The following is an 18554-nucleotide window of genomic DNA, read 5'->3' as shown; positions in this document are numbered from 1 at the left end:
GAATTCAGTAAACTCGGATATCTGGTCTTCAGTGATGAACAAAATCTGGAATCTCTATGTCCTCCTGAATATTCTATCTACAGCGATAAACAAAATATTCTCTTGGGGAATTTGGTTTCTCAAATGGAGGAGAGTATACTAGATATGAGTTATACAAACATCTATAGCTTCTTGTTATATGCGGACTTGCTGCTGTTCTACAGACGATACATGATTAAAGAATGAGATACACTATAATTTGTATTAAAGTATGTATTGTGTTTAGACAATCACCTGAAAGTGACAGAAATAGTGCCGTACATTACAAATAATTTTGATTGACAAAAAAAATATTAAAATGTAAATGTTGACTCTGTAGTGATGTAGGGGGTAAGAATAAAGCAAAGACTCAGGAATTAAAATGTAATTGAAATATTGGCTGCCAGCAAGTCTGGTCCATGGAGGAAATTGGAGCATTGAATTATAAATCCTATATCTGGTTCTCCAGAGCAGTTTTAAGATCCTCCACTAGCTCTTGAAGTTGCAGATAACATGGCAATGCGTTCTCCTCCATCCATTCCTCAGCTGTGATTGGTGGAAAGATCTTGAGCAGAGCTGCCTGGAGATCACCCATTACTGAACTCCATTTAGACAGGAGACTAAAGCCGGACAAGAGAGAGAGAGAGAGAGCGGACAAAAGCAAAATATTAACAGCTATTACCACATTACACATATAGGGGCATATTCAATTAGCTTTTGGATTCGCGGTAACGCGCGTTACCGCGAAAAGTGCGCATTCTTGCGGGTAATACGGTACCGCATTAACGCGGATTTTCGTTCGCAACCCTATGGGCTGCGAACGAAAATCCACGTTATTGTGGTACCGTGTATTACGTTTCGCGGCTGTTCCGGCGCGTTGCCGCGAATCCAAAAGCTAATTGAATATGCCCCATAATGTTCTGTATTAATTATAGTGAAAATAACAGAATTAGTTTGCATTGAAAGTGAATATTGTCCTATTTCTTTCCATTCTGGTTTACTTTCATGGTGTTCCACATTTGAGTAAATGGTAAATTTACATGAACCCCCTCCCTCCACCCAGACTAGTAGGTGGAGATCATTACTCTGGGACCATGGAGTTTATATGATGTAGTTCATCCTTGTAGGCACTTGTACTGGGGAGCTCTGTCTAGAACCCAAGTACCCAAGTCAGTGGTAAAAATGATAGCTTCCCGAATGCAACACTCAATCACAATCAATTAGAAGTGGGATGTCACTGCAGTCAGTACATCAGTCTGTTTATTTCTCACAGCTCTACAGCCGAGGTCTCAAACATCAAGTACTGATCCTACAAACAGCGTAGGTGAAACACAAGATGGTTGCCACTCATTCATCTATTCTTACCTGACTGCTTCTGGCTCAATCTGCTGCACCATAATGGGGTGGACAACTTTTCTCTTCCTGTGAAAGGGACTGAACCAGCCAGTAACAAACCTACAGATACAAGATAGAGACTGTAATGCTGAACAACATATGGACCTGTGAATGGCAATCACCTCTTAGGTATCACCACAGTTTCATCCACTGTGTCTGACATTTAGGGCTGTTATGATGGGCATAAAATATGGTATCAATAAGTCAAGTTACAGGGCTACTTAAGTGTGTTCTCCTTGTTTGTGGGATCAGCTATGTTAAAAAAATTACATATGTACTTATGTTGGGATGAAGTGGGATCAAGGAACAGGGCAACATATCTTCAGTGCGTTGAATTGCAGTCATGTGTTGCTTGCACAGTAACCTGACAAATATAAAACCTGGAATATTCTATTCATAGTGGTTTCAAATTGCTGTAGCAGCCGCAGGTGAGTTTGATATTTGTTGGAATACTATGCAAGCATGCCAGGCTCAGTGTAACATAGAGGAGCCTGAATGTTGTGAGAAAGCAGCACATATACTGTATATTCTACATTTTTTTATTATTAATAATATACTGTATATTCTATATTTTAGGTGTGAAATTGTTCAAGGGGAGTAACAAAGATCATTTTTCTAAATGGTATTTTATTGGTAATCTTATAAATATTTCCTATTTAGTTAACAATAAAATTTATACAACCAAGAACATGTGAGTACAGCAGATCCACTCAACATATCTTGCACATATGTCTAACGAGCTCATATATAGTGAATTACAATGACACAATGAATTGTAAAAAGCAGGCTTTGGCATTGTGTCTTAAATACAAGGAAGCAGTACAAAGAAATATTTAATACAAATACAAAACTAAAATTCAATAACAAACTAGAAGACAATAAACCAAACTGTTGATCCCACTTGTTATGTGGATGAGGATGATAGAGGCAAGTGGGGAGAGCACCTCCCTCGCCCTCTGAAGGAGCAAATGAAAGCCTATGGATGCCTATTACAGGGTACAGCTAGGTACACACTACAGAAATTTCGACCAACTTTTTATGCCAAGCAATTTTACATGCGATCGATGGACCGATCGCTCGGTCCATGGACTGCATACACACTAGCCTTGTTTAGGACGAGAAAGGGAAGAGCGGACGTCCCGTTAGCGACTTTTTACAGCCATGTTGTCGTGAGCAATGATTTAAATTCCGTACACACTGCAGCGACATTTGCGGGGAAAAGTACGAGATACCAAAGACATTAGCATAAAGGGGCAGAGCTTTAGCTTTAGTTAACTCCCTTAATTTCTATGAAATAGAAGTTTAGTAATATACATTAAATTTAGAAAAACATTTAACTGCTAAAGTGGAATGCAATGAATAGTCCCTAATAATAAAAACCCCTTCGTATGTAATGGAATGCTCTATTCTCGGCGTGCATCATCGCTGATTGGTCCACAGCAGAAACAAACGCCCATGTCTGTGTGTATAAATGACAGAGGAACCTGTTTGGCGCCAAGGAGCGTCAGAAGATGGCGAGTGAGAAAGTGACAGTGGGGGTTGCGGGTGAGGAGAAGATGTCAGTGGGGGTTGCGGGTGAGGAGAAGATGTCAGTGGGGGTTGCAGCTATGGAGACGGAGACGGAGATAACAGAGTCAGAGATGGTGCTGGAAGGGCCAAAATTTTTTGGAAAAGTTAAGGTGGGGGATGGAGATACTCAAGAAGAGCAAAGAGCAAATCCAATGAGCCCAAGATGTGGAGATGATGGTCAAAGTACTGGACCAGGACGACAACGACATTAAAAAAGGTCAGTAGCACATGTAGTGTACCTGTGGTGTTGATGTAGTGTCACATAAAGCAATGTAAAAGGCTAATTTATAACCTAATTTTTTATGTCAGAACGAAGATTTAACGGTGAGAAGGCCTGTTTAGATACCACTGATACCACTAATGTTAGCAAACAAGGAGAAATTGAACAAGAAAAATATACTAAAGAAGTTCTAAACGAAGGTATTTCAGTGAACATGTGTAGACATGTAAATGCTTTGGGCACATACCTGTACCGTTATAATAACCAAAATGGCACCTGTTTTCCAGAATGCTCGGAGGTTAAGCCCGCTATTATTGCGATTTCACCACAGGGACCAAAATATAAATAGAAACTGATCTCGAGCAGTGTGAAAGGTGAGAAAATGAGAGTATTTATGTCGTAGAATATAAATTACAGATATAGAAGTTAAATGATAAACATTTTTTATTTCCTTGTTTCGTAGATAAAGAAATCAAAGGGAATAGAAACGACATCAAGACCTGTTCTGCCACAAGCCAGTAGCACCTTTAAAAATACCTTAAAAATAATACTCTGCAGTATTCAGCTCTCTGATTGGTATGGGCGCGCTCACTTCTCATGCGGATCTTTCTGACAACTATGTGTGTTAACATTTTTGTACCTTTTTCTTGCAATAAAAATGTTGCTTGAACACTGTGTGGTTTATTCTGGGTAATTCACAATTATAAGTTAATAAAGGTAAATATAGCTTTAATAGGTTATAAAGGTATAAGTGTATAAAGAGTAAATATGAATACATTGCTGACATAGACGCAAAGGGTAATAACACACATGCTTTGCACGAGTGTAATGGTCTGCAGCCAGGCAGGTGCAATATACATCGATACAAAACACAGTGATGTGCGGATTCCGCACCACGTGGGACTGGGATTGACATAAAAATTAACATACACATGCCCCCCAGGTCGAGGAAGTATCGGAGGATTGTCGTGGATCTGTCGGAAGTTTATACACACTGCACAGCGGAAACGAGATTGGAACGAAAATATTAAACGGTACGACCAACCAAATGAGGCGACAATCGTCCATTTGGGCAGACTTTCGACCATCGTGTAACTGTACACACTTACCCGACTTTTGAGCGAGCGGTCGTATGTCGGCTGTTTGAGCCGATTATTGGACGAAAACAGTGTTGTGTGTACCCAGCTTTAGTATTAACTGAGCAGATTAAGAAACACAGAACAAACAAGAGACTGCTTTGCCAGAACTGCAAGTGGGGCAATCAAGGCCTCACCTCCTACTAAAGTTAGTCCAATTGTCTATGTATGATACTGCCCTGGTTATCCTGTTCTAATGATTTCATATAAAGGCCCCATTTTTTATAAAATGTTGACAAGCCTCTCTGGGAGACCGTTACCTCATTACCCACATACTTATTGCTACTAGAGCCGTGATGGCTCAGGCTTGTAAGACGCCATACATCCCCCCTCGCTCCAAAATTATCTCTAAAGTCCAAGTGAGTTGTGAAATGGAAACCCCAGGGGTCCCCTACTCCTCCTCCACGTCATCCCCTAATATAAAGTGGGTTGCTTGGCAGGAATATATTTTGAATACAATAGATATATTTTGACCCATCCTATTCATCATAGTTCCCAACCCACACAAGGAGCTCTATCACAGTAACAGATATTTATCTTCTTGATAATTTGTTCATACCTATTTGGTTGCTTTGGACATGTTTCTCATTTTAGATTGTACTGTATACTCATGCTGCAATGTTTGACTTATACGTGCACTGTACCTCCTCCTATCTACTCCTCGCCTATCCCTCTTATCTTCTATTTACTTTCTGTATCCTTAACAATTCAAATCCTCCATAAAAATCAATGTTGGGAAAAAAATATGTTGGCACTCCCTTTTCAATATATGGTATATTATACAGTCAGGGACATCGACACAATTCTCATATTTTGGGCTCTATACACCACCACAATGGATTTGAAATGAAACTAACAAGATGTGCTTTAACTGCAGACTTTCAGCTTTAATTTGAGAAAATTTTCATCCAAATCAGGTGAACAGTGGTCCCTTAAAAAGTGGGAGGCACATATAGAAACCGTTGTACTTCCTACACCGTTCACCTGATTTGGATGTAAATACCCTCAAATTAAAGCTGAAAGTCTGCAGTTAAAGTACATCTTGTTTGTTTCATTTCAAATCCATTGTGGTGGTGTATAGAGCCCAAAATATGAGAATTGTGTCGATGTCCCAATATTTATGGACCTGACTGTATATGTTACTCTTCAATTAAAATATAATATATCAAGTCATTTTGTTAGTTCGTGTAAGAAAGGGGGTGTGTCACTTCCCTAGTATTAACAGCTTGGCTACCGTCATACTCACTGTAAGAATTGGATTAATATCCCTCAGTGGTAATTGTGGTTTACATATTTCAAAACTGCAGAAGATTATGGGTATTTGGCTCTTCTGTAGACTGAAGGTACAGTTAACAAAAGCCTTATCACAAAAATTTTAATCTGACTGCACTTCCAAATATAATGAAAAAGGGAAGCCCCTTCCTTGTTAAATTTTACACATCGGCCCGATTCATTTCCTGCAATGGTTTTTTTTTGGGCCTGGGATATAGATACCCTATTGCTTGTTTTAAGGTTTATTCCTTGCAATTTAGCAGACTTAAGATGTTTTATGGCTTTCTCAAAGTAATCTTGAAAAATGTCTGGGCTATCCAATTCCACAATGTCTTTATGTCATGCATCATATATACTTTGACATTTCCTGTTCGTGTGTAATATGTCTTTATACATATATTGAGCTATGTATTTATTAAGTTTAGAAAATGCAACAGACTTTCCAACTGATCTGAGCCAGGCAGATAGGTTTGGTACGACAATATAGAACATCTTAATTGCAGGTACATCAAGAATTGAGTATCACTGAGAGAGTGTTTTTTTTCTTTTAAGGACTGAAATGTATATACTCTCCAACCAGGAGCAAACACGTCTCCTACCTCAGTAATCTCTTTTTCCTCACGGAAGCATTTGTTTTCTAATCCCTGGATAAAATTAGGTTTGCCTAGTATTCAGGGGCTGGGGGGCATCTCTCCTCCCCCCCACACCAGTCCCATAGTGGGCTACCTGCATTTTTTTCCTTTATTTCTTTTTTCATATCCTACTGAGGAATTATCCGTGATGGAAGATAAGAACAAAGACACTGATACCATGCCTTATTCAAATTTCCTTCTTGTAAGTGTTCTCATAGAAGGATTTCGGTGGTGAAGGATCGATCAATATTATACACTATAATCTTTGGAGCACTTAAGGCGATTATATTTGTACTGTCTAGTAAGTAGAATCACATAGGAGAGTGATCGTGGTAGAATTAATCAAACTGATTGATTCATATTAAAGAATTGCTTCAAGAAAATGTTACTATTTTTTCTACATTATTTCTTCTAATAATATTGCTCAAATGATGTTGCACTATGTTGTATTTTATACTTATTTTTACATGCTACATACCACTTCAAGTTTATAAGGAAGGAATGGCCACCATACTGTGACACATGGATCTTCTCACCACTTAAATATAAGTATTCTTATATTTATTTATTTATTTATGGTTTATACCTAGTGCAGGATACTCTTTGTTATTTCACACATAGATCTGTTATTTTAGGAACATTTGTGTGGTTCCTCTAAGAGAAAACAGCAGCAACTGAGAATAGCGCAGTCCACCATCGTTTATACGCAATTTTTTATATACCATATTGTAATATATTTACAGTCATGACCAAAAGTTTTGAGAATGACACAAAAATTAGTTTTCACAAAGTCTGCTGCCTCAGTTTTTATGATGGTAATTTGCATATACTCCAGAATGTCATGAAGAGTGATCAGATAAATTGCAATTAATTTCAAAGTCCGTCTTTGCCATGACAATGAATTTTATCCCAAAAACAACATTTACACTGCACTACATCAGGTCAGTGACTCTCTCGTTAACACAGGTGAGAGTGTTGAAGAGGACGAGGTTGGAGATCACTCTGTCATGCTAATTGAGTTAGAATAACATACTGGAAGCTTTAAAAGGAGGGTGGTACTTTAAATCATTGTTCTTCCTCTGTTAACCATGGTTATCTAAACGTAAACACATGTAGTCATCATTGCTTTGCACAAAAACAGCTTTACAGGCAAAGATATTGCTGCTAGTAAGATTGCGCCAAAATCAACTATTTATCGGATCATCAAGAACTTCAAGGAGAGAGGTTCAATAGTTGTGAAGAAAGCTTCAAGGCACCCAAGAGCATCCAGCAAGCGCCAGGACCGTCTCCTAAAGTTGATTCAGCTGTGGGATCAAGGCAACACCAGAGCAGAGCTTGCTCAGGAATGGCAGCAGGCAGGTGTGAGTGCATCTGCAAGCACAGTGAGGTAAAGACTTTTGGAGGATGGCCCGCTGTCAAGAAGGTCAGCAAAGAATCCACTTCTCTCCAGGAAAAACATTAATGACAGACTGATATTTTGCAAAAGGTACAGGGATTGGACTGCGGAGGACTGGGGTAAAGTCATTTTCACTGATGAATCCCCTTTCAGATTGTTTGGGGCATCTGGAAAATCGCTTGTCCGGAGAAGAAAAGGTGAGGACTACCATCAGTCCTGTGTCATGCCAACAGTAAAGCATCCTGAGACCATTCATGTGTGAGGTTGCTTCTCAGCCAAGGGAGTGGGCTCACTCACAATTTTGCCTAAGAACACAACCATGAATAGAGAATGGTACCAAAACATCCTCCAAAAGCAACTTCTTCCAACCATCCAAGAACAGTTTGGTGACGAACAATGCCTGTTCCAGCATGATGGAGCACCTTGCCATGAGGCATAAGTGATAACTAAGTGGCTCGGGGTTCAAAACATCGACACTTTGGGTCCATGGCCAGGAAACTCCCCAGACCTTAATTCCATTGAGAACTTGTGGTCAATCCTTAAGAGGCGGGTGGACAAACAAAAACCCACACATTCTGACAAACTCCAAGCATTGATTATGCAAGAATGGACGGCCATGTGGGCCAGAAGTTGATTGACAGGGCGATTTGCAGAGGTCTTCAAAAAGAAGGGTCAACACTGCAAATATTGACTCTTTGCATAAACTTAATGTAATTGTCAATAAAAGCCTTTGACACTTATGAAATGCTTGTAATTTTATTTCAGTATACCATAGCAACATTTGACAAAAAGGTCTAAAAACACTGAAGTAGCAAACTTTGTGAATACCAATACTTGTGCCATTCTCAAAACTTTTGGCCATAACTGTAGTGATTCGATAATTACGTTTATACTTTTTTGCTAATGCGAGTCCATACCATATAAGTGTCTTTAAATAAGATGTCCATTATGACCTTAGGAATGTAGGCTTTTGCTGTATGTAACAGTGCCGCTACAGAGTACAGATGAAAGAGCTATTGCTCTAATTCCTGACTGCACTCTTCAGATATATTTCGGGATGATTATTAAAACAGGATTTTGTCAGAGTATGAGAACGTTTGTATATCTGGGTGACCTATACTATCTCTGTCTGTACTTGCCACAAATTTGTTACTCACTAATCTTGGTTTCTTGCATCGCCCTAAAAAATATCATGAACACCCTGGTGCATTTATATATGTCTGATTTGGATAAACAGGTTGGAAGTATTTGTGTTGGATATGATAACTTTAGAAATATTACCAATTTTAAAAGTGACTTTATACGAACAAAGATGGCTTAAGGCAGGGGTTGGCAACACCTGGCACGTGGATCTATTTTCACTGGCATTTGGGCTGTGAATAATAATTGCTCCAACTCTTCCTAGAACTTATCTTACAAGTCCCTATAAGCAATATTGCACTCTTATTTAAAGCCATAGGAGCCCGAGCCATATCTTTTTTTTGTAATTTGGCATTCCCGCTACCTGGAGACCTATCTCTTGAAGAAGTTGGGTATATAGCTTGTGCCACTGGTACAACTAAACATGTATTTACATTAATACAGCCTGCTTTGGCCCTTACACACATAAAAGCCTCATAAGCGATTGGCACATGATTTTATAGTATAATATACAGCTGGCACACCTGGGCTTGATTAGATTTTACCCAGCACTCCCACACAAAAAGGTTTCTGTCCCCAGTGTTAACGTTTTTTTACATTTCAAGGGTGCATGCTATTTAATTTATTATTGGTGTGTAATCAAAATTATACAGATCCTGCAAAGAGAATGTACCTAAGTATTTAACTAAATGGCAATTTAAAAAACAATAAAAGGGTTGACGTGATATTTTAAGTTAAAAGGTAAAAGTTAAAATTAAACATCTTTTTACCAATATGATCAGGCATGCTAATCAGGCTCATTAACATGATGGTTGATCTAATGGCCACACTCTCTCATGGTTGATTACCCACCTGTTTAGAAAAGCCTACCAGTCAATCCACCTAACCATTTCACCATGCAGTATACGTCACACTCTTTCATCCTCCATCTCTCTCCACTCTTGCCCTCATATCCCCTTACATTGGCTCACTCCATGTGTCAGCCGTTTGTCTGCCCCTTCCCTTTAGATTGTAAGCTCTAGTGAGCAGAACCCTCTACCCTCCTATTCTCATTACCTATAACTTTTGCTCACCAGTTACACTGCGCTCCTCCTTGGACTCTATTCCCATTGACCCCACTCCTCCATTGCCTCTTTCAGTGACTCTAAACCTGTTAGTTGCGCCCACACTAATGTCCATAGGTTTCAGCTTGCACTGAACATACCACTTACACCCTAATAGCTGTGTTGAGAGTTGTAGTGTTATTTGTTAATGTATTGTACTGTTATAACATGTACTGTGCTGCAAACCTTATGTAGCGCCCTATAAAGATTAATAATGATAATAATAATATTAGTTTAAAGCTAGGAAAAACATTTTTTACCCTTTATAATTCTAATCTGTTAGATCACTGCTCTATTCTTCATAAAAACAAAACAAAAAACGAATAAACTTTAACTTTACATATATTTGTACTTACCGATTTTCCTCCAGGAAATCTTTTGTAGGTGTCTTCAAGAAAAATGTGACTTGGGTTATAAGTGTCAGTACCTCACTGCCAGGGAACTTGCCTGAAGTTTCACTGTCAGCATAAAACATTCATAATCAATTGTAAAATCTGTATCATATCACAACTCATAACAACACTGTAATCTGTCTAATTTGCACCACATAGCTAAACGCTAATTACTGATTGGTTGCTATTGTTTTTTGCGGATTTGCACCTTTGAGCCATGTCAAATACAAAACTCAGTGTTGTGCAAGTATTTACATGAACGTATGAGCACATCTGTTATAACTATGTGCTGTTAGGCTAAATATTATTAACAAAACATTATAATACAATAAACTCTATTGAGATTGTCAGGGAATGTGGGAACTAACAAAACAACAGAGAGCAGCATCTGGTCCACATGCCTCTACATGTGTCATAAGTCAATAGAATCCTTCTACCACTGAATAATGCATAAGTGAAACCCAACTGTCTGTGTAATCTATAAAAACTAGTAGTTTTCTCTAGGTGAAGTGATTGTGACCCTTTGGGTGGATGGGGAATCAGAGCAGGCTCACATGCCCTCTATGATTTTATTTTGTCATAGAACCCACCACTGAGATCAGTCATTCAATAATAATCTCATTAAGCAGTCTTCGTGCTCCCTCTTTATCTTTATTGTAAAATAAATGGTTACATTTGTATACATCATGTTTGAGCATCCTCTTAGCGCTTTTCCATTAAGCAGAGTCTCTCTTTCTTTATTGTGGATGATAAGGTCAACACTCCTTGGCTACATTCAATGGCTGTAAATGCTTAGGTGGTTTTAAGGGGAGATTCAATTCACCACAATGTGTCTCCGGAACCTCCACGGAGACACATTGCACCAATGTTACGGAAGGAATCCCCACTCATTTCCCCCCGCACTCCATAGAGGTGTGCGGGAAAAATGAGCGGAGATTCCTACTTTAATGGTTGGCAATGTGTGCAGCCAGACATCGTGGTGATGTCAGCGCAGTACATTGCCAGCAATTGAATCTCCTCCTAAGGCTCAATTATCAACAATACATTTAGGTGCAAAATTTGCACTGAACCACAGCAGCCAAACAAATGCTCCCATTGTATAACTTGCACTAGATAGAAAAAACTAATTGCTGAAGTAGATGTATGCAATATAATGAGCACTAATGGGTACTTGCAGGTGATGACTCAAGGCAAATTATAATTATCATCATCATTCTCAATAAACAAAGATATGTCTTAAAACTGTTATTATTTAACATGAATGTTTTTTATTAGATTTTTAGTAGTAGTAAAGGGAAGGTGGGGTATAGAAAAAAAAGGGAGTAAGGGAAGGGTACAGAGTAGAGAGCAGACATTACAAAGTATACTTGACAACATAATATTCAATAATGCACATCATAACAGGATCTAGATAGTCAAATGGTCAGATGTTAGTGTAACAGGGAAATCTTAGTTGGAGCCTAGGGGTGTGATGGATGCGCTGGAGTTTAGAGAGTTGGACGAATCACTAGGGTGGATAAGTCTAGAGCCCTCACCATCTGTTGTAAATACACGACAGGACATCCACTTAATGGGGAAAGACGGAGACAGAGTATGGAGCATCCAAAGTCTCCATACAGAAGCTAAAATTAATTTTTGCAAATTATTTTATGGAGTGTGGGAGCAGATGATTGTTTCCAAAATTGAGCTATTTGTAGCTCAATTTTGTAGCTATTAAAATATGTCCCCATACATATCTAGAATGTTTAGGCAGCTGATTGGGGTATAGGTGTAAAAGGGCCGTAGTTGGGGTTGGAGTTAATGTAATAGATGTGACTTTCCGGTCTAAGTCAAATATCTCATGCCAAAGGGGTTGGATAACAGGGCATAACCAGAACACATGCAATAGGTCTCCCACTGCTCCACAATTACGCCAGCAAAATTTAGAGTGATTAGGCCAGATTTTCTGGAGGCGGGTTGGGGTTAGATAAGTTTGGTATAGTAATTTAAGTAGCATTTCGACATGATTGGTACATTTTTAGACTGTAGACAAGTTACTGTATAGAATAACCCACTGCTTGGGGGAGAGGGAGATGTTAAGATCAGTCTCCCACCTGGTCTGAGAAACATGTTTGGGGACATCTGACAATCCAGTAAGAAATTGGTACCAGAAAGTAATCCCACCCTTATTGTTACCCTTAGTTAGTTTAGTGTATAAAATGGGTGGGAGTGGGGAAATCAGGTAGCTTTGTCAGTGAAGGTACCCGATCCAGTGCAGCAATCGCAAGTATTTGTAGACATCTCTATGTGAAATGTGTCTTGCAACTGTAAAAAGGAGCGGAGACCCCCGGGACCAAATAAGTGGGTCAGGGAGGAGAGACCAGACATAAACCAATTGTAAATATCGAAATCTAATACCAGTGTGGAGACGGAGAGGAGAGAAATATTACTTGTTGGAGGGGAGAACTCTCTGGACTCTCCAATGGTTCTGTCTCATACTTTGAGTGCGTCAACAATAGAGGTTGGGGGGTTAGACGAGTGTGGTCTCAAGGATTTGGAAAGCCAAAGTAGATCTAACGGAGGGCAACCTACAGAGCCCTCTCTCCATATCCACCCAAGGTTTTTGGAAAGCGGCCAGAGCCCAGTTCCTAATCAGGAGAGAGAATAAAAGCTTCCTGATATCTAGACAGATCAGGTAATGTGAATTCCCCTAGTTTCTTAGGTAGGGTCCAACAGGTACAAGGTACGCTATAATTGTCAGAAAGGCTAAGCCCTTCCTGCCTTAAATAGTAACACTGACCAATCAGAAGCCTTTTGCTTCAGTGAGTAGTAATTAGCCCCAAGAAGTACCTAATTAATCTACAACCAGCCCACAGTTGCTAAGTCTCGACGCTCACTAAGAAAGCATCTTGGTTGGGACGGAACACGAGGAAGTGATGTCCCGGCACTTGTCATGACACCCTTATATACACAGACATGGAGAAGAGCAGACACTACTAGATACTAATGCTGAGGTCCCTTGTACAATTGCAAAGTGGTCATATCACAATATAAAATGTTCATGTACATTGGGTAGGTGTTATTAGAAGAGGAATGGTCTGAGATTCACCAGAATGCAGCCTCCAGTTCTACCTGTGTTAGAATTAAAGAGAATACCTATAAAGGTGCTATACCGATGGTGCTATGTGCCTTCGCGCCCCACATAGAATCCTCCCTGACTCTTCTGATCGATGCTGGTGGGGGTGCTCCTACGAGGGCACATTCTTTCATATTTGGTGGACATGCCCAAAACTAGCAAGTTTCTGGATCGAGATCAAACGTTTGATCCAATCAATTCTCCAGGTGGATAGTCCCCTGGAGCCCAAATTCTTTCTTCTTCCTCTGGGAGCTCACTCGGCAACCCTTCAGAATAAACTAATTAGGCACATTGTCGGCAGCTATTTGCCAAATAGTGGCAGACTGGCGGCAGCAATCTCCTCCTTTCTTGCAGTCCATAGTTAACAGAGTTTGGCAGACCCAATGGATGTAGTATATGACCAGTATTATCCGCAACTCCTTGAGTGTCTTCACCAAGGTCTGGGACATGTGGCTGTCCTTTTTCCAGGCTTGCTCACCCTTCACATAACTAAGTATTATCATTTCTTTCCCCTTCACAGCTTTTTTCATCCCTCACACTGGATCTAGCCACTTTCCCCCCCTTCCGCTATCTCTTTCTCTTTTTCTCCCTTCTTCTTCTCTCCCCTCTGTACGGAAAACTTTTGGTAACTCTTTCTTTACATATATAACTATATGGTTGACATGTCGAATTCCATTTTCTACGCTGGTCGTAGACTTTGTGTTAATCTTGTTATCTAGTATTTGTCTGAGAGGCATGTTGGTGTCAGTAGCTGAGGGGGAGAGCTGGCATTGGATTGCTGTTTGGTGTACCTCTTGGTAGGTTAGCTTTCAATTTAAAAACACATATATGTATGGCCCAAATATATGGGACTCTCATTGTTTAGAGTTAGGACCACCCTATTAGCAAAAGCGCCGTGGAGTGGCGGGTGGCTTTAACATACATTTGCAAATGTGTGCAACGAAGACTTTTGCATTTTTATTTACAGTAGAAATGGCTGGTCTTTTGCTGGCTATAGCAGTGTGCTGGGGCATCTTTCTGTGTGCGTGCTATGAGCCTCTAAATTGATTGAGCAACTTCCACTTCTGTATTACATTGTCAGATGTTAACTACTGCTTATGTGACCTTGCAAAAATAAAACTTTAAAATAAAAAAAAAAAATCAATAAAAAAAAGTTCATGCACAAACAGAGCAGGCCTGGATCTGGGAAAGCATGCTAAGGCCTTTAGTTTAATAATCACATAAAAGGTTATGCTCACCTTGAGTAGTTTTCTGTGTCCAAATGGGACATTCCTAAGATGTCTCTGACAGAAGCAGCGACCTGCTCAGAGAAAAAACCTGGAAAAACAGAGGCACAGTAAGTACAGGTGTGATACCGACATATTATATGTACTCAACATTATCATGGACCTATATTAGTAAGGGAACAGGAATGTTATGACACATGTCAGATCACGCTTAGGTTAATACAACAACCAAACAAATACTATAACACAACAATGCCAGGGTTGAAAACACAACATAGACCTGCCAACTTATCAGAGACTTTCATTAGTCTTGGGCACACATACATAGATATGTGTGGAATTCAGACAGACCTAGTTGTTTAGGTATGAGACTGAATCACCTATCTCAAAGTAATGATACAACCATAAAAATCTGTGACCTCAAACTTGTGCTAAATTGTGTTAAGTTTCCAGTGGCATTGGAGGATTTTAGGTTCTGTATGGCGATACTTGATCCGAGAATAATCTATTGTGGACTATATGATGGTTGGCCATTGTTGTTGAAAAAGTACCAACTGTGAATTTGTTAATATGCACACAAGACATGAATGAAAATATGAACCAATGCATCAGATAGGGCTCCATGTGTTCTCTTTACAAAGGACCATACCATTCTTTAAAGTCTGCAGACACACGGCCAGCGAAGGTATTCCCACTGGCAATAGTTCACAGAGAACTGAGAAGTGGTCATACCTAAAAGACAGAGAGAAATGATTAATTGGATTCACTACACAAAGTTAAAGTGATTATGTGGCCTGTGCCTGTTAGCAATACAAAGTGGTTATCCTTTGCTGCTTCCAGGGTCCATTAAAGCATAGCTACTTTCAGCACTCCTGTACCTATATTTTCACTACGCCTCATTGTGCGGAAGCATGGTGCAGAAAAGTGTATATTGAAGCATTATTTGTCGGCCCTAAACTATTCTCCAAGCTACATAAAGAGGTCTGGGACGACTGTGCAGAAGCTGGCCGAGTTATATACATAGAGAACTAGGGGAACAGCAGTGCCATAAGGCACCAGTACAGATGGAAAGGCTGGTTGGGAGAGAGTACTATCTGCTGGACATTGTTTGCTGTTAACCTTTAGTGAAGAAATCTTTTAATTTATACCAATCATAAGTGGGACATTGGGTTTTGTTATTTACTTAAATGACTGCTTTAAAATAAATGCTTAAAAATAAAATGTCCCTCCCAGAGCCGTAACTTAAAAGTTTAGCAAAACCGCTGCCTCAATAGAACTTCAATTTTAACCAAATGTACCTAAAATATTCATAAACTGCACCCCACTTCGGCATTGCGCCCTGGCCCGTCACTCCTCTCACACAGTCCTAGTTACGGCCCTGGTCCCCCCCACTTAGTCATCTAGGACAGAAACTGCACCCTGTATGCTATGTTCCTTCTCCCAACCAACAGAAGCGCTAGGAGGGGTAATGTATGCTGGACAAGAAGGAGTCTGGTGATGGACAGACTTGGCCTTGCCTATTCAACTTGTTAGTAAGTAGGTGCATCTAAGTCTATCCAGCACCGGCCTCTTTTCTGTCCAGCACCAGCCTCCCTCCCAGTACTAATGATTTGCATATTGCTACAATGCCTTTGTATTCCTCTGTGAACATGTATTATTTTAAATGACCTATTAAAAATAGCAATATTTTCTTTAAATCCACTTTTACTTTAAATTAGTGGTATAGATAACAAAATACATTTGTAAAAGACAAATGAGAAGATAAGAACAGACATTGTCAGATAGATATGTACCTCTGCCAGCCTGTAATCGCTAGTCCTTGCAGGATACCGTGGGGTATTCTCCTGACCACCTGCTGCCAACGTCTGTGGTTTTCCAGATGATGTCCAATGTGGGTCAGCTGCTGGGAGGTGCCAGTGGCCCCTTTAAAAGCACTTGCAAGCCAGATTTTGTGGAAGCCACACTGCTGGTATTTGTCTATCAGGGCAACTGCAGGAATGCAATAAATAATTCATCCACCAGGGGGCAATAATAAGGATTTCCAGGTAAAAACAAATGTAAAATTGTCTAAATAAATATTTAATAAATAAATGCAAAATAAATCACAAATAAAATGCAAAACATTTAGGTGTTGGACACTGGATAAAAGATCCATGATTCACCAATTGTGAATTCAAAAAGTGTGTGAAATTGTAAGTTGCTCCAATTTTAAAGCAGGAAACATTTGCAAGCTGCAATAACACAACACCACAAAGCTTAACAATAAAATAATAGATCAAAGCCGTAAAAATGTATTACCCTAAAACATATGTGGCTAAATTGACATATACTTTATTAAAATTAGTGACTAATAACACCGGTAAAAAAAATATGTGTGCATGGGCATTTAATTCAATAACTTACATAAAAATATCAATATAACAAAAAAATCAAATTATTATTATTATTATTAATTTTTATTTATAGGGCGCCACAAAGTATCCGTAGCGCCGTAAAAGGACAAACAATGGCACAGTACAAGGTGAAACAGCACAGTACAAGTAACAGTAAGCACTATAACTCTGGGGGCTCAGGCACAGCATGAAAGAGAGGGAGGGAGGGGAAAAGTGAGTACAGGCAGGTAACTATGGCCCAAGAGGGTGGGCACAGATGACAGGTTGAGAGTCACTGAGGGGAGCGGAGAGAAGCGAGAGGAGATAGAGGGCAGAGGGACTGAGAGGAGGTGAGCTGAGTAGCTGGAGAGCGCAGTTAAAAGTGATGGAAACAGAAGGTAGGAGAGCCCTGCTCAAAGGAGCGAACTATCTAAAGGGAGGGGAAGACAGACAGACACATGGATGAGACGGAGAGATGGGAGGAAGGGGGAGAAGGGAAGAAAGGATGAGAAAGAGAGGTAGCCGACCGGTGGGAGTTTAGGCATGAGACTGGAAGGCTTTAAGGAAAAGGTGGGTTTTTAATGTTCGTTTGAAAGAGGACAGATTAGGGGAAGTTCTGATGGAGCGGGGGAGCTTGTTCCAATGGAGGGGAGCGGCGCGGGAGAATATATAATATGTATACATTAATGTAATAATATATCAAATATAGGAGATTGTAAAGTAGGCCAAAATTGATTGGTTTGAAAATGATATTATATCACCTGGTATACATATCAATAGGGATGTAGAACAGTAATGCTATGACTAGCCTTAACTTTTTGTATGTATAACATTTTAGATTTTTTAATTTAGGATTACATATTTTTTATAACAGTCACTGGAATTAAAAGAAAGATATGAGAGAGCTGAAAATTAAATATTAATAACAAATTTATTATAGTAATGTTGATAAAAAATAGCATATAAAAACCATAATCCACACAGCGTGACAGATAAGTATCTCAAAACAAAGCAATAGGAGTTCATATCAGGTATATACTTATGCTCAGTTGTTATGACAAAATATCAGTTCTCAAAATAATGAAGTGTTTTTGTCCAATAATTAGCCCTAAGGTAAAGGTTGATAGGAGTTAGTATACAGTGTTGTAACCCTTATAGGGAATGGTTCCAGTGGTATTAGGCTGTAATCACAGGTTTTAAGTCCAATATGCCATATATCTCCTCCTCAGCAATACATTATCCCTGTATCTTATGAAGATCGATTGTGACTCCCAATATCCTCCTAGAGATTGTGGTATTTGTGTCCAGATATTAAATGAGCTCCCATATAGTGGAAAAAGAAATCAAGTACTCCAAAGTCTGCAGACAAAAAACCCAAAACCGTGTATTGAAAAGAAATGTTTGTCGTGCACGCTGGCTTCACCTGACGTGTTTCTTCGCCCCCTCAATGGGTGGTTTCTTCAGAGGTACCTCCTATTTGTATTTTATAGGTCACTGGAAATGTTCATATATAAACTATGTTTATTATTATCGTAGATTTGTAAGGCGCCATAAATATATAATTACTA

General features: G+C 39.4%; 1 protein-coding gene across 2 annotated transcripts in view; it reads right to left on the bottom strand.

Annotated features, from left to right (window-relative positions):
• Positions 1-388: 388 nt before the first annotated feature.
• Positions 389-18554, bottom strand: part of HEXD (hexosaminidase D) — a 28360-nt gene continuing 10194 nt past the window's right edge. For both annotated transcript variants that reach the window (XM_075216928.1, XM_075216927.1), the window contains exons 8-13: positions 16408-16603; positions 15264-15346; positions 14627-14705; positions 10238-10339; positions 1384-1473; positions 389-638 (exon numbers count right to left, since the gene is read on the bottom strand). In XM_075216928.1, coding sequence (XP_075073029.1) covers positions 470-638; positions 1384-1473; positions 10238-10339; positions 14627-14705; positions 15264-15346; positions 16408-16603 — 719 coding nt within the window. In that variant the 3' untranslated portion in view covers positions 389-469. The remainder of the gene's footprint in view (positions 639-1383; positions 1474-10237; positions 10340-14626; positions 14706-15263; positions 15347-16407; positions 16604-18554) is intronic.

This window comes from Mixophyes fleayi, chromosome 6 (genome assembly GCF_038048845.1).
Source record: "Mixophyes fleayi isolate aMixFle1 chromosome 6, aMixFle1.hap1, whole genome shotgun sequence".
NCBI lineage: Eukaryota > Metazoa > Chordata > Amphibia > Anura > Limnodynastidae > Mixophyes > Mixophyes fleayi.
The sequence above is the reverse complement of the archived record's forward strand: the minus strand, read 5'-3'. Positions and strand labels throughout refer to the sequence as shown.